This window comes from Phyllostomus hastatus, unplaced genomic scaffold (genome assembly GCF_019186645.2).
Source record: "Phyllostomus hastatus isolate PE091 unplaced genomic scaffold, TTU_PhHast_1.1 phas_scaffold_216, whole genome shotgun sequence".
In the NCBI taxonomy this organism is placed as follows: domain Eukaryota; kingdom Metazoa; phylum Chordata; class Mammalia; order Chiroptera; family Phyllostomidae; genus Phyllostomus; species Phyllostomus hastatus.
In genome coordinates this window covers 2,554,184-2,578,032 of record NW_025334018.1, presented here as the reverse complement: position 1 = coordinate 2,578,032, position 23,849 = coordinate 2,554,184, and the positions used below count along the sequence as shown (strand labels likewise).

Here is a 23,849-nt window from a genome sequence, read left to right as displayed (position 1 = left end):
CCCAGGCCAGCACTCAATCCACTGTGCCACACTAGCCAGGTTTTTCTCGAGCTTTGATCTGTGCTTTCATTTTGAGTCATATTTGTCTCAGAGAACCTGTTACATTGTAAGGGGCGGAGCCTTAGGTATTCACCAGGGTGGGGCAACCCATGGCACTATGTTGTGGCATTGTGTGTGGGGCAGGGGTCAGAGAGAGCACAGTGCTGCTTGCTGGGCTCTTACCCCACTTTCAGTCACTTCCTCCACTACCCACAAATGAATTGTGCCCTTCTAGCACTGATTCCCAGGTGGGTGGGTCTGTGTATATTCTAAGACCCTGTGGGTCCCTCCAAGGGACTCACCTGTGAGACTGGGAGCTTCTCCTGCTGCCTCAACCCCCACAGGTTTTTACAGCCAGAGGTTTTGAGGCTTTATTTCTCCATGCTGGAACCCTGGACAGCATGGTCTCACTCCCCTGTTGTTCCTCCCAGTTTATCTGCATGCAAATGTGGGACCACCTTGCCTACCTGCCTGCCTGGTCTGCCAGCTGCAGCCTTGCCAGGTGGCCTCTCTGCCCCAGCTACCTGTCTCTCCTACTGGTCTGGATGTTTCTTATTCAACTCCTTGGTTGTTGAACTCCCACACAGTTCGATTTTCTGGCAGTTGTTTTTTTTATTTTCTTAAATTGGTGGTGGTTGTCCTCCTTTCAGTTATGTAAGGAAGCAAAGTCTATCTACCTACACTTCCATCTTGGCCAGAAGTCCACTCTTGCCTATTTTTCTATAGACCCTTTCTTCTCAACTGCCAAGTCCTAAATGTATCTTCAGGAAATCAACTCATACTGTTGAAACATCCTCCCTGTCCCGTTTAGTCTTTTGCCATACAAACTTTTTAATGTAGTTGCATTTATTATTCCCCCACAATGTATTTTAAAGTCATACTCTTCCAGTACTCTCATGGTTTCACTTTTTTGTTTTATAAAGATGGTATTTTTCATTTTTTCTTTGTTTTTAAGAGAGTGGGAGAGAGGGAAACAATGATCAGTTGCCTCTTGTATGTGCCCTGAGAGGGGACCAAACACAGGCACTACCCTGACTGGGAATTGAACCCGTGACCTTTCGCTTTGTGGGCTGACTCCCAGCCAATTGAGCCACATCACTCAGGGCACAAGCACTATCTCTTCCAAGATCTTTTTTACTTATTTCAGAATTAACCTAAGGTTTTAAAACTCAAGGGAGTTATCAACATTGCAAAGGCAAGAACTTCAACAAAAAGTAGGTAGGTGTATCTTAGAGCTCCTTACAGAAGAGGAAAAGCTGAGGGCTTTTGACTGGGATAAGCAGGAAGCTAAAAACTAAGTATGAACACAGCAGAGTCTCCAGAGGCCCTGTCCCAAGACCTTTTCCACCTTACACCTCAATCCAGCCAGCATATCCAGCTCTAATGGCACGGCTTCTATAGCCAGACTGCTTACAAAGGAAGTCTAAGTCTCTACTTAACCACTTCGTCACCCTTCAACAAGCTTCTTTATCTATGCTTTCAATTCCCCATCATAAAATGGGAGTATGTGCCCTAACTAGCGTGGCTCAGAGGGTTGGGTGCCATCTCACGAACTGAAAGGTCTCTGGTTGGGGGAGTGTGAGAGGAAACTAATCAATATTGCTATCCCTCTTTCTCCCTCCCTTTCCCTCTAAAATAAATGAAACCTTAAAAAAAATTAAAAGATCCTTGGCTGGTGTGGCTCAGTGGACTGAATGCCGGCTGCAAATCAAAAGGTTAACGGCGATTCCTAGTCAGGGCACACACCTGGGTTGCAGGCCAGGTCCCCAGTTGGGAGTGTACAAGAGGCAACTGATTGATGTATCTCTTGCACACGGATATTTCTCTCCCTCCCTATTTCTCTAACAAATTCAAGATCTTTAAAAAACAATTAAATGGGAGATATTACCTATCTTACAGGGTTGGTGTGAAGATTCATTAATATATGTAAAGTGACTAAAACATGTCTATTATACAGTAGGCACTATTATTCTACCTAGTATTCAACTTAACACAACTAAGTCAGGAAGGAGATAAAAGCTCATCATACACACCATGAGGACAATGGGTGAAAGGCCCAACAGCCAGGAAGGACCCTGATGACATTAAAGGCTAGGTCTACCTAGCCTCCAACATTCCAGGGCCACTACTGAAGTTTTTTCCTCAATAAAAACAAAGTGAAAAATGAATTTTAAATTATTTTGTTTCAGCTAGCAGGGAGGGCAGAGGTCCTACTGTGAGAAAGCATGCCCTGGCAGTAAGCCAAAAAGCCAAAATATAGATGAGATCATTAGGAGGCAGAGAAAAAGAATTCCAGGTGAGATAGGATCGATTCTGTAAGGTACAGGCTGCAATATGATAAACAGATATTCTACGTGCTTTAGGACACATGCCTGAAACTTAGCATGAATTGGGCGTTGCTCTACATAACAACAGATGGGGAACACCCATGGTTTGGACAGGTTCCTCCTGTTGTTTGGTTGGTAAACATAAGGTGATCCTTCTTTAAGCTTTACAGTATCATCCTTTGAACTCCAAAAGTCTTTTCAACCAGCACCTACTAAGAAGTCTAAAGAATACTGCTTCAAGAAGTCAGATAAACACGTAATGACCCTATTCCCACCTTCCTTACTCCCCAGTAAGGTGTTCTGCCTCCTCCCTTTCTGTCAGGAGGCAGAGATATGACCCAAGGTTGAAAAACACAGAACGACGGTCTCAAATGACTTAGATTTAATCATAGGAAGCAAACTGAATGGAAAGCTTACAACAGAAGAATTACATGTCAGTGTCTTCTGCAAACTGAGCTGGAACAGAAAGGGACTGGGGCTGCCCCTCAGCTTGATCCCTTCCAAACAAAGACACCCACAGTGTCCCGGCAGTCTGGCTCAGTGAAGAGGGAGACTGGTGGCTCTGTGTGTTGAGGTCATGTTGCCCACCACTCACTCCTGGCCGGCATCAGGAGCCCCACCTTGCCGGCCCTGGTCATCGCCCTTCTTTTTGTGGCCTGAAACGATGTCATCAATCCGCAACAGCAGAACTGCCGTCTAGGAGAAAAACCACCATCCCAAAGAGGTTAGCAGAAGGGAGGGACATTCGTTTTCTTTCAAACATTACCATCTAGCACCTCCAACATAATTACCATTTTATCTGAAAGCTACCTTTTCAGAGTCTCGAACGTTAAACATAGTTCTCCCTAAGCAAGGAATGCAACTTGTGCTATTACCTTGCTTTTTATGAGCTGAAGTAGGGAAATGGAATTCCTTGGGAGATTTGCCTTCTATACCCCCTCCCCTTCATGGTGGGACCAAACACACTAGGTTAGCTGGGAATAAACAGCATAGCATATGCCTCACCTCCACTGCTGTCTTGTATGTTTGCAGTTTCACAGCCAATGGCTCCCAGATGCCTAGTTCTTTCATGTCCACCAAAGTACCAGTCTCACCATTTACACCCCAGGTCTCACAGTTCTCCTGGGTATGCTTGGCCTATAGTTGGAACAAGTATAAACAGTTGGAGGGGAAAATACTGGAAACAAATAGGCTGGCAGGAAACATTAGGTTAAAACAAATAAATAAACCAAAAACACTCAATTAGTAAGGAACATTTAAGAGAAAACGACAACAAACAAGTCAAAAATTAGGAGATATTAAAGAAACAAGCTATGAAAGAGAACGTGAATAGAGAGATGTCAACCATCCTCTTAAGGCAAACTCAGCTTTCCCTACCCCATCAAGAGAATAGCATGGAAAGGAACTCACTCGAAGGGAGGTAAGTAGACGAATGGTGCTGGCTCCACAGTTCTGGATAAGGGTACGAGGGATGACCTCTAGGGCTTGGGCAACAGCCCTGTACGGCCATTGCTCCACACCAGTCATGGCCTTGGATTTTTCTGTCAAGGCATGGGCCACAGCCATCTCACAGGCCCCACCCCCTGGCACGAGCTGAGGGTCCAGGAGAACGTTGCGGCACACTTGCATGGCATCCTGGAGGTTGCGTTCTACTTCCTTGGGAAAGCAAACAGATAATATGAAGTAAAAGCTTGATGACTCAGGGACAAATCAGAGATATCAAAGGACTTCTTGACTGCCAAGTTCAGTAAACCACCAAGCAAAGCACCTAAGAAAGGTCCTTGGAATCCCTACTGGGCAAGGCAGAAGCTCTTTGCTTTGGACAAACACAATAACTACAACTGCAAAAGGGCTGGTAGGTAGGGAAGAGGTGTCACTCTGTGAATCTAGGTTGTCTTATTAGCTATGTGCCTTTTTTAAGTTACTTAACCTCTCTGAGGAAAAAAAGTAATATTTATGATTTCCACTTAAATAAGGAAGCAGTGGTTGCCAGGGGCTGGGAAACGATGAATCACTGTTCAATAAACATTGTCTCGGTTGTGTAAGAAGTTCTGGAGATCTGTTGTACAGGAATGTGAATGACTCAAAAAGCAAGCAGGAGAGACAGATACCTGTGGCTACAGATCAAAAGCAAATAGCTATTACGTGGACGGCAGGGTGATTTAAGCCCTCTGAGAAAGTCAAGAAATGGAATGACCTGCAGTTCAGTCAGTCACAGTTCCAAGGCTGACTCACCGAGAGGATCTCTTTGCTGGCCCCCCGGAGGAGGATGGTACAGGCCTTGGGGTCTTTACACTCAGTGATAAATGTAAAGTACTCATCTCCAATTTTCTTGATTTCCAATAGGCCCGCTCCTGTCCCAACATCATCTTCTCTCAGTTCCTCTGGTCGGCTGACTATCCGGGCCCCACAGGCTCTATTGATTAAATGAGAGAGGAGGAGGAACCAGATGATCTCAGATACTTTTACTCATCTCTCAAGTCCCTAGGGTCTATGATTGGGAACAGGGAAACGCGGATGCTAGAAACACTGCTACCTAACTCAAAAGGTCTTGGTTGCCTGGTGGAATAGATTTTCAAACATGTACAGGTCAAGTTTCCTTAAACTAACATGGCTTTATTTTTATTTTTTAAAGATCTTATTTATTTTTAGAGAGGGAAAGGGAGGGAGAAAGAGAAGGAGAGAAACATCAATGTGTGGTTGCCTATTATGCGCCCCCAACCAGGGACCTTGCTCGCAACCCAGGCACATGTCCTGACTGGGAATCAAACTGGCAACCCTTTGATTCAAAGGCTGGTGCTCAATCCACTGAGCCACACCAGCCAGGGCTAATAAGGCTTTGTAAGTAAAATTGCACATACTTAACACAACTACCATAACCAGATAGTTTAATTCAGAGTAATATTTTGTGGATACTAAAATTTGAACAAATGAGTTCTTATACATGTCTAACATGTATATACCACATAATGGTTATTTATAGATAAAATTAATCCTTTACTATCAAGTTAGATTGCAAGACCAATAATAGGACTCTATTAAAGACAATGCAGCCCTGGCCAGGTAGCTCGATTGGTTACAGCTTTGTCCTGATAAGGCTGCAGATAGATCTCTGGTTAAGGCATATACAAGAGGCAACCAATGAGTGCATGGAAGGGTGGACAACAAACTGACATTTTCTTTTCTCTCTCTCTCCCCTCCCCTACCTCCCTCAAACCAAAAGTGCGGGCCCCCCCGCACTCAGGGGCGGGGGACACCCCCAAAAAAACAGAACTTACAAAAAAATTGGGTATTCTTACATGTTTAAACTTCAGTCACTTTCAAAGTACTCTCCATCTGATGCAATATACTTAGAGACCTTTTTTGCACTGCTCAAGACAGTTTTTGACCTCATCAATTTTGATGCCTTTTAGTGCTTCTGTTGTTTGTTTCACTTCTTCCACATTGGCAAACATTTCCCTTCAAGGACTTTTTTCATCCGGGGAAATGGAAGTTGTTTGGGGAGATATTGGGTGAACAGGGAGGGTGGGACACAGGGGTCATGCCATTTTTGGTCAAAAATTGCTGAACATTCTGCGGGGTGTGTTCAGGCGTGCTCGTAATTCACCCATCACAAAATGGGCAAACACACTGAAATAGTCTTCAAAAAAAATTCACCGAAGCAGGAAGGCAGCCTTTCACGACAACGCCAGCTGGTGCACTGATACAGAGGGGTTCCTAGAACATTCACCTAGCGGGGGAGGCCTGAACTACAAGGGGTCTGCCAACCGGAAGATAATTCTGCTTTTATTCTTTGGGTGCCCCCTCGTAAGTGTATGTCTGACTCAATTTTAATAAACGCAGGACTAATCTCTTATTTGTCACTCTTCCCCCACTCATGGGCATGTAGAGTCAACTAAGTATATGCACACATGCCCAGAGCCATTTCAGAGCAAAAAGTATAAAATTTGATTCGGATCTCTGATATATTCTGTGATGTTGGGGCAGGCTTATTATTTTTTTAATAAATTAGCATTAAAAATGACTGATATCTGAGCACAGGTGTCAGGGCAGAAGTAGTGAATGCAATCTAAAGTTGTATTAACAGTAGCTAAGCTAAGGAGCCAGTCAAGGCAACTGATGGTTCTGCTATATTCTGAGCTGGTTAAAAACAGGCTACTCTAATAGATTCCCACCAAGGTAGTGATTGTAGAAGTCTTAAGTGTAAGCTGGTTACAACCGGTTAGGAGCAGTACGGAAGGGACTCCTGCAGGAGACAATTTTCCGAATACACGAGGACTTCTGAAGACGACAGACAGCTAAACTCAGGTTACTCCCATCCGGAACTCATATGGCTGACTACATCCTATATTAGACATTTTCAGGTAATGGTGATGCATTATGAAGCTACAAAACAGAAACACATGCAAAGGAAGAATCTTATTTTTACCTGGCCTACTCACCTAGCAATGCGATTATTGTCTGTCTTCCGGACTCTGCGGATGGCTGTGATATTGGCCCGCATGAGGTAGTGCTGAGCTAAATCTGCAAACCCAAGAGTAGAGGTGTCAAGCTCAAAACCACAGCTCCTGGGTTTTAAATTGGTTTTATCCTCAAATCCTCAAAGTACCCTAACCATCACATTTATTATGTTCACTCTATGCCAATATGGGAAAAATAAAATCACCAACCTTCTTCTACCTTAACAGCAGACTATAAAAAAAGAGTCCTACCCGAGATGCCCTTTTCTGTGATGACCACATCGGGCTTCAAATGAATAATGTCTTCACAGAGCTGCTGGATGTATTCTTCTTCCATTTGGAGGATTCGGGTGAAATCTTCCTCTCGTGTGATCTCAATGTCAGTCTGTGTGGTGAAGAAAAGTCACTCTGATTTTAAAATCTTAAGACAAATGACTTCTTACACATACCTAACATGTATATGCCCTATAGTGGTCATTTCTAAATAGACTTCATTCTGTACTAGCCAGTTAGATTTCAAGGCTAATAACAAAACTCTACTAAAGATCATGCAAAGGCAGGCAAAGAGAAAGGTAAATTAAGTAAGTATGTGTATGACCCAATTTTAATAAATGCAGGACTAATTTCTTATTTGTCACTCTTCCCCCCCACTCATGGGCATGTAGAGTCAATGAAGTATATGCACACATGCCCAGGGCAATTTCAGAACAAGAAGAAATATAAAATTTGATTTGGATCTCTGATATATTCTGTGATGTTGGGCAGACTTATCTTTTTTTATAAATTAGCATTAAAATGACTGTTTTCAGGACTTCTGGCCAAGATAGAAGTATAGGCTAGATACACTTTGCTTCCTCATACAACCGAAAGGAGGACAACCACCACCAATTAAAAAACAAAAAACAAAAAACAAAAAACAGAACTGCCAGAAAATTGAACTGTGTGGGAGTTCAACAACCAAGGAGTTGAATAAGAAACATTCACCCAGACCGGTAGGAGGGACAGAGGCAGCTGGGGCAGAGAGGCCCCAGCTGGCAAGGCTGCAGCTGGCAGACCAGGCAGGCAGGCAGGCAAGGTGGTCCCACATTTGCATGCAGATAAACTGGGAGGAACAACAGGGGAGTGAGACCATGCTGTCCAGGGTTCCAGCATGGAGAAATAAAGCCTCAAAACCTCTGGCTGTAAAAACCTGTGGGGGGTTGAGGCAGCAGGAGAAGCTCCCAGTCTCACAGGTGAGTCCCTTGGAGGGACCCACAGGGTCTTAGAATATACACAGACCCACCCACCTGGGAATCAGTGCTAGAAGGGCACAATTCATTTGTGGGTAGTGGAGGAAGTGACTGAAAGTGGGGTAAGAGCCCAGCAAGCAGCACTGTGCTCTCTCTGACCCCTGCCCCACACACAATGCCACAACATAGTGCCATGGGTTGCCCCACCCTGGTGAATACCTAAGGCTCCGCCCCTTACAATGTAACAGGTTCTCTGAGACAAATATGACTCAAATGAAAGCACAGATCAAAGCTCGAGAAAAACCTGGCTAGTGTGGCACAGTGGATTGAGTGCTGGCCTGGGCACCAAAGCGTGGGTTCCATTCCCAGTCTACAGCACATGTGTCAGTTGTGGAACAGGTCCCCAGTAGAGGGCACTTGAGAGGCAACCACATACTGATGTTTCTCCCTCTCTTCCTCCCTTCCCCTCCTTAAAAATATATATTTTTTTAATTTATAAAAAGAAAAACTCCAGAAGAAGAACTAGGCTACAAGGAGAGAGCCAACCTATCAGATACAGAGTTCAAAACACTGGTAATCAGGATGCTCACAGAAATGATTGAGTATGGACACAAAATGAAGGAAGAAGTGAAGGCTATGCAAAGTGAAATACAGAAAAACATACAGGGAACCAAGAGTGAAGGGAAGGAAACTGGGACTCAAACCCACCATTTGGAACGGAAGGAAGAAACAAGAATTCAAAAAACTGAGGAGAGGCCGTGGAACCTCCAGGACAACTTTAAACATTCCAACATCTGAATCATGGGGGTGCCAGGAGGAGAAAGGAAGAGCAAGAAATGGAAAACTTATTTGAAAACATAATGAAGGAGAACTTCCCCGATCTAGAGAAGGAAATAGACTTCCAGGAAGTCCAGGAAGCTCAGAGAGTCCCAAAGAATTTGGACCCAAGGAAGCACACACCAAGGCACATCATAATTACATTAGCCAAGATTAAAGTTAAGGAGAGATCTTAAAGCAGCAAGACAAAAGGAGAGTGACCTACAAAGGAGTTCCCATAAGACCATCAGCTGATTTCTCAAAGGAAACCTTGCAGGCAAGAAGGGGCTGGAAAGAAGTATTCAAAGTCACGAAAGGCAAGGACCTACACTGCAAGGTTACTGTATCCAGCAAAGCTATCATTTAGAATGGAAGGGCAGATAAAGTGCTTCCTGGATAAGGTCGGGTTAAAGGAGTTCATCATCATCATCAAGCCCTTATTACATAAAATGTTAAAGGGACTTAATCTAAGAAAAAGAAGGTGATCAAAAATATGAACAGTAAAATGACAACAAACTCACAACTATCAAAGACTGACCCCCCCGCCCCCAAAAACAACTGAAACAAACTAAGCAACCAACTTCTAGAACAGAAACAGAACCACAAAAATGGAGATCACATTGATGCTTATCAGTAGGGATGTGGCAGGAGAATGGGGGAAAAGGTACAGGGACTAGGCAAAAATGGTAAATACAAACTAGACATGGGGAGGTTAAGAGTAGTAGTACAGGAAATGCAGAAGGCAAAGAACTTATATGTACGACCCTTGGACATGAACTAAGAGGGAGAGAATGCTGGTGGGAGGGGGTGGAGGGGAATAAAAAAGAAAAAAAAATGGGACAACTATACTAGCACAATCAATAAAATATATTTTAAAAAAAGATATTCAACAAAACAAAATAAAAAAATAAAATAAAATGTTTCTGGTAAAAAAAATAAGAAGATTGGTATCTGAGCATAGGCATCAGTGTAGAAGTAGTGGGTGCAATCTAAAGTTGCATTAACAGCAGCAGAGGAACCAATCAGGGTCACCCCAGCTACTACAATCCCTCTCATGTATCCCAGAAAGTATGAGTTAGAATAATGTTAAAGCCATGACATCACACCTTTTTTTTTTTAAAGATTTTATTTCTTTATTTTTGGAGAGGGAAGGGAGGGAGAGAGAGAGAGAGAGAGAGAAACATCAATGTGCGGTTGTTGGGGGCCATGGCCTGCAACCCAGGCATGTGCCCTGACTGGGAATCAAACCTGCGACACTTTGGTTCGCAGCCCGCACTCAATCCACTGAGCTATGCCAGCCAGGGCTAACACTTTAATTTTAAGGTGATTGGTATTCAAAGTCATAAGGCAGTTAGTGGAGAGTGTGACCTAACATTTCTGACCCCTCAGTCCAACGTTACCTCTAATTTTCTGTTCAGTGTCTCATTAATTTTGGGTCTGAACTCTTCCCACCAATGAATTGATTCTTATTTGAAATCCTTGATTGATAAACTCAAAGTACTTTGTTTCATACAAGGGCAAGTGCCTTGTGAGGTTCCTGCCCTCTGGAAATTATTCTTTAGCACTTCAAAGCTAAATTGGCTCCACGGCAGTGTGGACCTGAGGCCAAACAGTCGATGTGAAATTCTGATTTGGCCAGTATCAACTGTGTTCCTTAACCAGTCAATCTAACTTCTCTGAGCTTTAGATTCCTCATCTGTAAAATGGAAGTCAATACCAACTATTTATAAAGGGCTGTTAAGATTCAGAAAGTATATGTAAAAGTTAGTAACTGACATTTAGTAATAAACATACCTTTTATTTCCCTTGTACATATTAAAATAGGTTCTTACATTAATTTTATTTATTTTTTTAATCCCCATCTAAGGACATTTTTTCATTGCTTTTAGAAAGAGGAAGGGGGAGTGAAAAACATCCATTCAAGAGAGAAGGCACTGATTAGTTGCCTTCCTATACACGCCTGGAGCAGGGATCTAATCAGCAATTCAGGTATGCGTCCTGACTGGGGATCGAACCCACAACCTTTTGGTTAGGATGATGCTCCAACCAACTGAGCCACACAGGCCAGGGCTCTTATATCAATTTTAAGGAATAGAACCAGGAACCTTACCTGGCTTTCTCCTTTCTTGTACTCCAGAGAAGAATCTAGCAGCACAATGCGAGGGTTCTTGATATAGCGCCGCATTCGTGGATGGGTCACATCTTTGTTAATCATGACTCCACGCAAAACACACGAGTCTTCAATAATACCCCCAGGTATCTGAACGAAAGAGCCACTTTAATCCATAACCAGGAGGAGACAATTTCTCAACTCTTTTCCCAAATATTCATCTTTCCCAAAGGATGATTATTTTGGGTTTCTAAAGTATCTTTCTTCCACGAAACTCAAAAACAATACTGTTGCACATTTCTTCCCCCTCTAGGAAGCACATCCATCTTAGACCATGACACCTAATTTGAAGATCAGTTGAAGCTCACAGAAACTTGGCAATGGACAAAGATTTAATTAAAGGGGCTCAGATCTCTTCTACTTCCTGAGATAGTCCCATAGAATTTTAGGCATAGGGCTCCATCTACTGGCTATAAGAAATTAATGCTACTTTTTAATTTTAAATTAGTAGGGAAATGGAGAAAACTTTCTGGGATTTATTAACAGTATAACAGAGACATTGTTTATATCCTAACCAAGTGGCTGATACGTACACAAATGCACAAAAATGAACACACTAATAAACTATTCCCTAGCTCCTAATAAACCTTGTGTTTATTAGCACAGCACTGAAGATAACAGAATTACTTCCCAAATATCCCTTTTCCAAGTTTTTGTTTTCCAGACAGCAAATATTCTTCTTCCTAGTTCTAACTACCAAGATATCTTGCTCTGATTTAAACCTACTGCTGCACGAGTGGGATGACTCCTGCTAGGAAACAATTCGTCTCCAAGTACTGACCAGAAGAGCTTACCTTTTCTACCCTTGCATATTTCTTGATGTCAATCTCCTTCCTACCATTCTCCTCAAACTGTACAGTTTTGACAGCATCCAGGGCAATGTTGCAAGCCAATGAAGACCATCGACTGATTGCTTTGGTAGTAATGGAGCTGTTGATAATGTTCAGCATCATATCTCGGTTATTAGTGTCGACAGGGGTACTGGAGAAAAGAAAAATGGATAATATGCCGAACAGGGGTCTTGGATATTTAAGAAGTCTCTCATCTACATCTCAGTGACTATAATAATACATCAGTTAGGGGAATATGTTTCTTTGTAGGAGACTACAAAGAAATGTGACATCAAGTAATCTTGTCCAAACCTCTGCCTTTTCAGCAAGATTATAACTAACCCATCCCTACAAGGTGTATAAAACCCCTGAGTAATCTGTTCCCATGTCTGACAACTCTTCCACACTTACATATATATCTTACAGTAAAATAATTTGTTCTTAACCTTCTGCTTCAACCAAGTAAATTCTAAAACTTTTACAACCTAAGTCAAGACACATCTGGTCTTTGAAGCCTGACCTCTAATGAATTCTGAGAGTTCCTCTTAATAATCAGCATCAGTCCACACTATCCATTTGAACACCTGATTCCACTCTACCCAGCACCTGAATACGTGGTGTGCCACGCAGTGTTCACTGTTTTTATGTGTTTGCCTCCTCTAACAACAGTATGCATTTGTACATGGTAAGACTATTTAGAACCATAAAATGAATTTGTAATAGTACTTGAATACCATCTTGTCCAAACTTTTCCATATTGCTGAAATTTTATAAAAGAGGGTAAGGCACATAATATACAAACACTAAACGCTACTGAATATATATTTTAGGGAAAAAAAAAACAATTGCTTCAAAAGTATTACCTAAAATATGCATGTAGTTTTTGCAGGAAAACTTTCTAATGGTTTGATTCCACACACTCAAATCCTCTGTGTTTCTACATTCTTATAAAGTTTACTTCATAAATGTAACTTAAATAACCCCATTCCCTAAAAGTGCCAGATTATCATATACTTTTATTAATAGCAGGCAGTATAATACAGAGCTCACTAAATTACTGGGTATTCAATGACCCTGCCATAAAAAAGGGTAGAACATTACAGGCTTTGTTTTTGCATTCTGTGTATGTCATGATTTAACTAACATTCCCTAAAGTTAGAAGTCATTCATTTCTATATTCCTTTCACTACCCTATTAGCACTCAGAAATAGAGGCTAACATAAAGTTCTTCAATTACTACATGGATTCAAGTTATCATTTTCAGTCCCAGTCTTTTTTATTTTAATGGAAATCTGCTGGCTACCATCCTTTCTGGTGCTTTATTAGAGTGTTGGCTGAATTAGTTATAATCACATATGGTAAGATATTTTAAATCCCAAATCGTTACTTTAACTTCTTATTTTCCTAACGAGAAGCTAAGTTCTTGAAAGGTAGGTCTACTTTACTTATTATACATTGCCCATGGCAGCACCTTACATGGAAACCAGAAGATACCAGGTAACTGAAATATGTTATAAAGAATTAAACCTAGCTCCTTTTGTCTGCTTTGTATTCTCTGCTATTTTCTAACTTTCATTTCCCTCATCCTTTTCTTCATTTTGCTCTCCCCTTTGTCCTCTTTCTCACAAAATGACACAAGGGTATAAACCACCATGTGTGTGACACACCTGGACTTGCTCCACCTACCTAAGAACAGAACCCTCTTCCAGGCCTCCCATACCTGATACTACCCATTTCTGGTCCTCCCTCAGTACCTAATTTTATTAAGGGTGCTGATCATATCATCCAATGCCTTTCGGTAAGCACTGATCACCACTGTTGGATGCATCTGCTGCTCTAGGAAGTGCTCAGCCACAGACAGCATCTCCCCAGCTGAAAAAGGGATAAAAATGTCATGTTTTAAAAAGTACCTGGCTATAAAGGCAACTTTATTATGCTTCTAAAGATAGCTTACCTTCTTCCTAAAATAGGCAATTTAGCTGTTAATACTATTCCAAATTTTATACTTTGTACAAGGCAACTCATAAAGAAAGTAACTTCATCATACATAGTTTAAACAATCAGAGATTGATCCTAGGGTTTACTTAGTCTTTTGATTTAACTAAATGTTACCAGTGTTTTAAACAAACAAACAAACAAACAAACAAACAAACATTTCCAAAGACTAGAAAACAGAAAAATACTTAACATAAAATTGACTTATTGTCTCAACACCTAGGATGCAAACTGCTGGTATTGGAAACAAAACACAAGGCCTGGCTGGCATAGCTCAGTAGATTGAGCGCGGGCTGCAAACCAAAGTGTCACAGGTTCAATTCCCAGTCAGGGTACACACCTGGGTTGCAGGCCATGACCCCCAGCAACCGCACACTGATGTTTCTCTCTCTATCTCCCTCCCTTCCCTCTCTAAAAATAAATAAATTTAATTTAAAAAAAAAAAGAAAAAAGAAACAAAACACAAAAACTTTACACCTGGAAGACTACCCACAAAAATGTACACAATTTACCTGTTGGAAGAGGAATTATTGGTAAAATGTCCCTTTCTTTTAAAATTTGTCTTTACTTTGTAATTAATTCACACACAAAATACAAAGATACGCAAAAACCTTGTTTCCAAAAGTAAGTATAACAAGACCTGGCCGGGTGGCTCTGTTGTTTGGAACGTCATCCTGTACACCCAAATGCTGCAGGTTCAACCCCTGGTTGGGGCACATATAGGAGGCAACCTACCGATGTTTCTGACATTGATGTCTTATTTTTCTTCTCTCCCTTCCGCTCTCTAATACTCAATGAAAACATATCCTCAGGTGAAGATTAAATTGCTTATACTATCTAACACTAATTTTTAAAACTTACTCAAATGTGCTGAAGTTCACATGTATACTCATGTGCTCAAATGTTTGAATTCAATACTTTATACTAATTCCTAAGTGACCACCATGTATATTAAAAGATAATCAAATACTTAAAAAGATGCTCAAATAAGTTAGCTTAGAAAGCATATGCCCTGTTAAATAGAACAGCAACACAAAAGATGTCTTTAGTGACAGCAAAAAAATAATAAATAAAATAAATAAAATAAAGCAACCCATATCTGAGATACCTACACTTAAGGATATTTATCCTACCTAGTATCTCCAGGAGATTCGATTAAAATTATCAGCTAGAAAATTTTGCCTGATATCTAAAGCTCACCTTCTACCCAAAATAGTGAGAAAGCATCTGAAGTCTTCTCTGTGTTTCATCTTCCAAGTTTTGCTTCAAAGTACAGAACTGATCATATGTATTGGGCAGGCCAAAAAGTCCATTTACTTTTTTGCATACGATGGCTCTAGTAGTGCTTAGTTGTCTTTAACTTCATTCAAAACAACTTTGTTAGATAGTGACAGCTGTTATACCAGGGTGCATTAAAAAAACAAAATTAAAATTGGTGAATATTTGTGTAGCCATTTTAATATTGAAGAAAATATGCAACATTTTGGTGTATTATGCTTTATTACTTCAAGAAAGGTAAAAACACAACAGAAACGCAACATGAGATTTGTGCAGGGTATGGAGAAGGTGCTGTGACTGATCGAATGTATTGAAAGTTGTTTGCAAAGTTTCTTGGTACTACTGACATTCAGGCCACACAATTTTTGCTGTGGGGCTGTTTTATGCATTGAAGACGTTTAGCAGCACCCCTGGCCTCTACCCACTAGGAGCCAATAGTGGGAGATAGACAAAAAGTACTGAAAATACCCAAATCAATAAAGTTATTGGTGAAAATGAAAAACGCATCTTTTATTTTGTGGAAAAAACTAAATGGACTTTTTGGTTAACCCAATCCTCAAAAGAATTGAACCTAAAGATGAGATTAGTTGGTGATGATGCAAGAAAACTTCCCCACGCAACTCACCATTCTCAAAATGCAGTACAGAGGCATTCTAGAAATAATTTAAACGGTTATTTTTTAAAAAGTTCATGTAATAATTTTAAGAACTCTACTTTTTAGGCATGTGAACCACCACTATAAACTGGCACCTCTAAAATACAGTTCTTTTCTCATTTCCTAGCAATGTGTTGCTGCAATTAGATTTTAAAAAATGAATGCTGCTCTCCTGACTCATGTGGCTCAGTTGATTGGCACTGTCCCAAGAAGCAAAAGGTTGCTGGTTTATTACCCAGTCAAGGCACATGCCTGGGTTGCCTACAGTCCCTGGTTGGGGGCACATGCCAGAGGCAACCGATTGATGCTTCTCTCACATATCGCTGTTTCTCTCCCTTTCTCCCTTCCTTCCCCTCTAAAAAAATAAAAATCTTAAAACAGACAAAAACCCCGAACCCTTCTGTTATAAACATTTCACAAACTTAAAAACTGATACAACAAATAAAAGCAATATGTCAAGTCTTCAAAAGTGATCCTTTATGATCCTAGTAAATGTGGAAAGACCAGTCATTAAAACTTGAACAATCAAGACTCATTCTCAAATTTCGTATGTCAATTTGACTACTTGTTAAAAACCTGTTACTATCAAAGTAGGTATTTACATCAATTTTATGGTCACTCACAGACATGCGCAGAGTTGAAAAATTTGAACCTCCAGTGAATACATTCCCAGGTGAAGTTGAAAAATAAGACAATGTTCTGCCTTTTTTGAGCTGACTATAAGCAAGTATCCTCATGTGGTATATTTAGTACTACATTTTCCACATTTTTGTGCATTTTGTTGGTGATTTCACTGTTAAAATGGCATAGCACTCAAATGCTGTCTAGTTTTTAAATGCAAGAACACTGTGATGTGCCTTATAAAAAAAACATATTGCCAAGGCCAGGTGGCTCAGCTGGTTGGAGCATCATCCCATACACCAAGAGGTTGTGGGTTCAATCCCTGGTTGGGGGACATATACATGAGGCAACTGATCAATGTTTCTCTCTCACACTGATGTTTTTCTCTCCCTTCCTCTCTCTAAAATCAATTAAAAAAAAGAAAAAACACATTAGCTTTGTTTAGCCATAAATCAATAAAACAACAACAAAAAAACAACAAACCACATAAAATAAAGTATATATTCAGTTAATGAATGTGCCCAGAGCTCACAGGAACCTAATCCCACATGTCCCCTAGGACTGATGGCTTAGTATACACTAATTCAGTTTGTGGTTACTTAATAGAATATAACTTACTATGACTAATAAGAATTAACTGTATTTTATTCAACCAGATTTATACAGTTCATGCTACACTACTGATGAATGTTTTATACTCAATTGGAAAGAATACATAGGTAATCAACAACAAGTTACTTAAATATTTGTAATTAAATTTGTAACAATTTCCTTCTTAAAATATGACACAGATGTTGTTTCTGGCAAAAATCCTCCCATTTCAATCCAATTTTCCTCATCAACCTTCCATTTTCCTCTTACCAAGAATAATTACTGATGTGGTCCCATCCCCAACCTCTTCATCTTGTGTCCGGCTAATTTCGATCATGGACTTGGCTGCTGGATGCTGAACTTGAATCTGAAAAGAAAATGTAGTCAACCACTAGAATCAACATTATTCAAAGACCCTTCAATTTGCTCTGCTTGGCCCTAATTCTTAAGCTTCTTGCTTCCACACTTACTTCATTTTCCTTGTTTTACTGTAACTTGAAAGGTTAAAAGTGACCCCCAAAATATTTAAGCAAACCACCTTTCCAAGTCCCTTTCTTTTTAAGGAAAAACTGAACTATTAAAGTCTTTTGAGAACAGAACATTATCTTTTTTCTACATTATATTTTCTACAGTGGAGCACCACTGTTGTGGTTGAATTGTGTACTTCAAAAGGACAGGGTGATGTCTTACCCTCTGGAAACTGTAAATGTGACTATATTTGGAAATAGTGTCATTGTAGATGTAAACAAGATAAGGTCACATGAATGTTAGAGTAGGCTAATCCATCCATTGGCATTATTACAATGAAACACACAGGAGACTGCCATATGACAGCTGAGGAGGAGGCTGAGTTTACAAGCCAAGAATGTGGTCAACCATCAGAAACTAGGAAAGGCAATGGGGGATTCTTCCCTAGAGCCTTCAGAAGCATGACACCTTGATTTCAGATTTCTAGCCTTTAATGAGATAAATTTCTGTTGTTTAAAGTTTGTGGTAATTTGTTCCAGCAGCCCTAAGAAACTAATCATGATCTACGCACATCTTTATGGGTACTTTATAAAAATGTTAGAAAGTATAATGAAAAGTCACACCTCTCGAAGGATGGCATTGCCATCATTAGTCATCACAATGCCTCCCATTGGGTCCAAAAGCATCTAGGACAAAAGTAAAAGTTGTATTTCAGTGTTCCAGATAACAGAAAGGGAAAATCTGTAGTCGAAGTTTCAACAAGACATAAACCTACCTTCATCATGGACTTGGGTCCCAAACATGTTCGGATGATGTCTGCAATAGTCTATCGGGTAGAAAATAGAAAAACATATAAGCACAAATCAGAGGATGATGCAAGTGTGTATGCTAGGAAGAGAGGCATCAGTGACCCACAGTGCCAGTGTTTTAGCAATGTCACCTCTGAAGTAGGGTGGGCAGCTTCTTTAGACACTGCATACCATATGGCTAGATTCTGTTTGTTTTCCCCCTTGGGAATGTTTTCAGGGTGGATAGAGAAAGAAGTGACTTTTCTCAAGAAAAAAGGGATATGCCTTCCAGAGCTTCAGATTCCCAGTAGTCCAGAAAAACAGAAATCTTATGTCCTAGTACTTCTTTCCATGACAGTGGCTTCACACCATGCTAAATCAGACCTAGAGCTATTTCATTCCAAAGTTACTGAATACCTATTTGGGATCTACAGCAGCACTAAGAATACAACGAGGAATTAATACAGTGTTTCCTCTCAAGTAACTCAGTCTAGTATGAGAGACAAACACAAATAAAATATAAAACAATATACAGCAATTAAATTATGCATAAATTATTGTAAGAAGGCCTAATTAGAGGAGGAGAGCTTCCTTCTCCCTACCACCTTCAAGGAAATGTCCAGAAAGAAGGGAAGTCAACTTTTCCTTTGCCTAACTACAAACAGATACAGAAATAATAGGGAAGGCAACTGGAGGAAAATTCTATAAACAACTTCAAAGATACGCTACCTTGGCAGCACTGATGTTTCCAGATTGCACTTTTCTTCCAGATTCACGCTTTGTGTTCTGGCCTAAAATAAGTAAAAACAAAAGAAAACAGCCCAGGATTGTCACATTGTAGATAAGCTATTTATTCCCTAACCTTGGGAAACAAAAACACACAGGTTTCAGTGGTGTATATGTAGATAAAAGCTTATCAAAATTGTATACTTTAAGTATGTGCAGCTTGTTATATGTCAATTATACCTCAAAAACTGTTAAAAAATAAACATGTACTTATGGCTACTTACTTTTTTATTTAGTTCAACTCCTGGTATGCTAAGAAACAACCCATAATGCTTCAACTTTGGAATCTTGCTCATCACTTTCTAACCAAACATTCAGGTATTTACAGCAAGGATTCATAACCTAAGATTCGAGAATGGGCCTCAGTGGGAAAGTGAAATCCCTGATAAAATGGGAGTGACTGCATTTTTGTCTGGGAAATGGTTCTACAGCTATCATTAGATTCTCAAAAGGCTTGACCCTAACAAAGAACCTATCACTACTTTATGTAAAAAGGGAAAGAGCATGGGGGTTCATATGTTCCTACTTGGATAAGGAGAATCATACTCTTGGTAGTGAATGATAGTGCCCCCCCACCCCCAGTATGCTATGAAACACAAATCTTGAAAAGTATCCCAGTTTGCAAGATACTGCCACTCCATGCTTGGATATAAGAAGAATGCCTCAGTAGTCCATTCCCCATCAGTAAGAGCTGTGTACATATTTCAACAGGGAGTCCAACAGGTTCCAGCCACTAATGCCAGGGATTAATACAGACCTGAAAAGGCTTTCACAATGCACCACTATCCCCAGGGCGCTCTCAATGGACAAGCAAGTGGTTATAACCAAAAACAACCAACACATGTTCACTTCTTTCCTCTCCCCAAATTACACACTTCCTACAATAAACCTGTAAAATTTTCAAATCAGTCCCTTCAAGTCTAAACGTTCACAACTCTCAGGATTTAGATTTCCATTTCAGGCAGCTATAAGTAAAATCCTGCATGAACCTTTCTGATGGATTCATCAAAAAGAATAGTTTTTCCCCCCGGGGTTAAGAGAATTTTTTTTCTGAAAAGTTACTTTCCAGGTATAGACAAAATGGATAAAATCTCTGAACGGCATTCAGTCTACAGAAGATGGCAAACAAGGGAAAACGGCGAGTTGGCCATCTTAGGTGGTCTTGCAGATGTCACAGATAAGTTACATACAGAATGCAAACACACCAGGGAAAGACAATAAACGAGGTACGTAACAGTCAGAAATTTGGAATGTTCGTGAAGAGGATGAGTCAATTTGAGGAAACTCGGGTTGGTTACTGGGATAGACTACAACGCGGGAGACACTGAGTAATTACATCTCAGGCAGTGAGGGAAGCGGACTTACTTCAGGAACAGACAGGGGATGCTGAGGGGATAATCAAGAAGGCTGTTGCTGAAAAGAAAAGTGACCCAAGATACCGCTTGCTGTGTGTCATTCTTTTAAACAGTTTACCTACTTATTCATTTGACCCTCACGATTCTAAGGGGAAATACTGTTAACCCCAATAATAGAGATGGAAAACAAGCAATTTAGCCGCGGCCATAGCGGCTACTAAAGGATGGGCCGAGGTTATAAAGCTAGGCCAAAATAAACACCAAACCAAACCAAACCCCTTACTCATTTACCACCACACTGAAAATCACTAAGGAAGGGTGCAGAATAAGAGGGTGCGAAGAACGAAGGCCTACTACCGCAAGGAGCCTCCTGAGACGAGTCGCCTTAAAGACAACGGCCCAGCGACCGGAAAGTCAGATGGATTGTCAGGGGAGGGATGAGTTAAAGGATGGCAGGAAAGCGGGAGAAGGGGCATCGGCCCCAAATGAGGATGACTGGAACTGGAAGGCTCAGTGGCCGTCCCACGGCGGCACTGGAATGAGGCAACCCTGGAAAACGTGGACCGAGCTGGGAGAAAAGGGGGTCCCTCCCCCAGTTTTCTCACAACTTACTGAGCACGAGCACAGGACGATGGCCCATCATGGCGACGCGACGCAGACAAAGGTACCCAGATGTCAAAGGCAGAAGCTTCTGGAGAGAACTTGAGAGAAGAGCAAAAAACGTTGCCTCCTCAAGGCTTACACCTAAACCCGCTGCCTTCCGGGTGGCCACCAATCACCGTGCCCACCTCATTGACTGGCATGAAAATAGGCCAATTGACATCCTTAGCCCTGCCCCCTACGCAGGAACGGCGACTCAAGCTAGATAGAGAGAGCGCGATGAGGGCTTTGGGAGAGCACTGGCGCTTGCGCAATGAGGTTGCCGCGCCCCGCTAGACCCTCGGCGCAAGCGCCAAAGAGAGCTCCGGCAGTTCGTCCGCACGTCGCTGCGTACGTGTTTCAACTTCAGGGTGGGTGCTGGGGTTGAGGCTTTTTATTAATACCGCAGGTGAGGTCGTTTGAGTGGCTTGCGCTTCAGCTGCTTTAGGATAGCAAAGAACAAGGAAGTCGTGACAGTTTTCTTTCTATTATTCCAGCCCTAACAACGGGGAGGAAGAAAGGGGCAGGACTCCAACCTGCAGTTGAGGGAAGACCTGGCAGGTTGGCTGCAGGATGAAACAGGGAGTTGTAGTCCTATCAGGCAGGGCTGGGTGGTAACCAGCTTTTCTTGTGGGCGTTGCGAGTTGTGGTTTATTGCCTCTGGGCTGTTGACAATAGGACAAAAAGCCCTTTTTAGGCCCTCTTTATCAGAGCTCCCTGTCCTTTCCTTGACCCTGTCAGGCATAAGTAACTTGTTTTTCTGAGCCTCTGTTCTTAGGATGGTATAATTACTGAAAGCTCCCTAAAGGCGCAGGTGTTCTGAAAATTTGTAAAACAGGGTGTGCTATTATCACAATGAGTGGACCCTGAACCAAAAGATAACATCCAAATAGAGTGATGCCTGCACAAAATCAACTGAAGCATCGTGTTTTGTGATAGCCCTGATTACTTGACTGCAACTCCCTCGCCCTTTATAACTCAATAGAAGCTCACAACAGCAGGGGCTGGTGTACTTCTCCAAGCTTGGCCCCTTTCCTTTCTTGGAAAATGAATGAGACTTTAGTATTCAGTGAAGCACTTTATCTGCCCTTCCATTCTAAATGATAGCTTTGCTGGATAGAGTAATCTTGCATGTAGGTCCTTGCTTTTCATGGCTTTGAATACTTCTTTCCAGTCCCTTCTTGCCTGTGAGGTTTCCTTTGAGAAATCAGCTGATAGTATTATGTGAACTCCTTTGTTGGTAACTGTCTCCTTTTCTCTTGCTGCTTTCTCAAGAGAAATAAGCTTCTCTCCTTATCTGTAATCTTGGCTAGTGTAATTATTGATGTGCCTTGGTGTGTGCTTCTTTGGGTACAATGTCTTTGGGACTCAGAGCTTCCTGGATTTCTGGGAGTGTATTTCCTTTGCCAGTTTGGGGAAGTTCTCCTTCATTATTTTTTCAAATAAGTTTTTCATTTCTTGCTCTTCCTCTTTTTCTGGCACCCATATGATTCAGATGTTGGAATGTTTAAAGTTGTCCCAGAGGTTCCACAGCCTCTCCTCATTTTTATTTTTTTTGAATTCTTGTTTCTTCATTCTGTTCTGGTTGAATGTTTATTTCTTTTTGTTGCTCCAAATTACTGATTTAAGTCCTAGTTTCCTTCCCTTCACCGTTGGTTCCGTGTACATTTTTATTTATTCCACTTTGCATAGCCTTCACTTTTTCCTCTATTTTATGACCATACTGAACCACTTCTTTTAGCATCCTGATTACCAGTGTTTTGAACTCTACATTTGATAGGTTGCTATCACTTCATTGTTTAGTTCTACTTTTGGAGGTTTGATCTGTTCTTTCATTTGGGCCATATTTTTTTTTTTGTCCTGGCACACCTATTACGTTGTAAGGGCCTTAGGTGTTCGCCAGGGCAAGGCAGCCCACTTGGCTGCATTGAGGCACTGTATGTGGGGTCCCAGAGGGAACAATGCCACTTCTCCTGCTGTCACTTCTCCTGCTACCCACAAGCACATTGGGCCCTTCTGGTGCTGATTCCTGGGTGGGTGGGTTTGTATATTTCTAGGACCTTGTGAGTCTCTCCAATGAACTTTCCTGTGAGGCTGGGAGTTTCTCCTGCTGCCACAATGCCCACAGGTTTTTACAGTCAAAGATTTTGAGGCTTTATTTCCCAGCGCTGGAACCCTGGGTTGCCCAGACTGTCTTGCTCCTCGTTTGTTCCTCCTGGTTTATCTGCACACAAATGTGAGACTGCCCCATCTGCCAGCAGCCAACTTGCCTGTCCATTACTCCAGCTGTCACCTTGCCACGCATCTTCTTAACCCTGGCTGCCCATCTCCAGTCCTTATACTGGTTGAATGAACATTTCTTCTTTTACTCCTTGGTTGTTGGACTTCCACACAGTTCGATTTCCTGGCAGTTCTGGCTATTTTTAAATTTTTTTTCCTTCTTTTCATTGTGCAAGGAGGCAAAGTGTATCTACCTATGCCTCCATCTTGGCCTAAAGTTCAATTACGATTTACATTCAATGCAAAACTAATTTGTATTAGTTTTGTTACAGGGTGCAGCCAAGAGGGGGGACCCCAAATGGGCATTTGAAATGGGATCCAGAACTTAAAGTGTCCAGGAGATTTTAAGATGTCTCCATCCCCCCCACAGTGTGGGTTGGGGGAAGGGACAAATGGAGCAGGGCCATTGAGAGCTGTTTTGCATAGCAACAGCCTTGCAGCTAAGCTCTGGCGTGGTCATTTAACATATCTATAGCCTTTGGCTGGTTGCATGGATATGTTAAATAGCTGTGATCATCTCTG

General features: G+C 41.4%; 1 protein-coding gene across 1 annotated transcript; it reads right to left on the bottom strand.

The window, feature by feature from the left end:
* Positions 1 to 2,733: 2,733 nt before the first annotated feature.
* On the bottom strand, positions 2,734 to 21,166 carry CCT3 (chaperonin containing TCP1 subunit 3). Its single transcript, XM_045817328.1, has 14 exons — positions 21,021 to 21,166; positions 18,997 to 19,058; positions 18,255 to 18,305; positions 18,103 to 18,165; positions 17,282 to 17,378; positions 13,626 to 13,743; positions 11,836 to 12,022; positions 10,982 to 11,131; positions 7,079 to 7,211; positions 6,809 to 6,890; positions 4,602 to 4,782; positions 3,777 to 4,022; positions 3,372 to 3,503; positions 2,734 to 3,062 (listed from the first exon to the last, which is right to left on the bottom strand). Exons 1-14 carry the CDS (start codon positions 21,049 to 21,051, stop codon positions 2,958 to 2,960), a joined length of 1,638 nt encoding a protein of 545 aa, XP_045673284.1. The 5' UTR covers positions 21,052 to 21,166; the 3' UTR covers positions 2,734 to 2,957.
* Between the last annotated feature and the right edge of the window lie 2,683 nt (positions 21,167 to 23,849).

Excerpts from the sequence above, each read along its gene's own strand:
- CCT3 (XM_045817328.1), bottom strand. The coding sequence starts at position 21,051 with ATGATGGGCCATCGTCCTGTGCTCGTGCTCA. Across the intron at positions 18,166-18,254 it reads GACCCAAGTCCATGATGAAG|ATGCTTTTGGACCCAATGGG; the intron begins GTAGGTTTATGT and ends CTTTTGTCCTAG. Across the intron at positions 13,744-17,281 it reads CACATCAGTAATTATTCTTG|CTGGGGAGATGCTGTCTGTG; the intron begins GTAAGAGGAAAA and ends TCCCTTTTTCAG.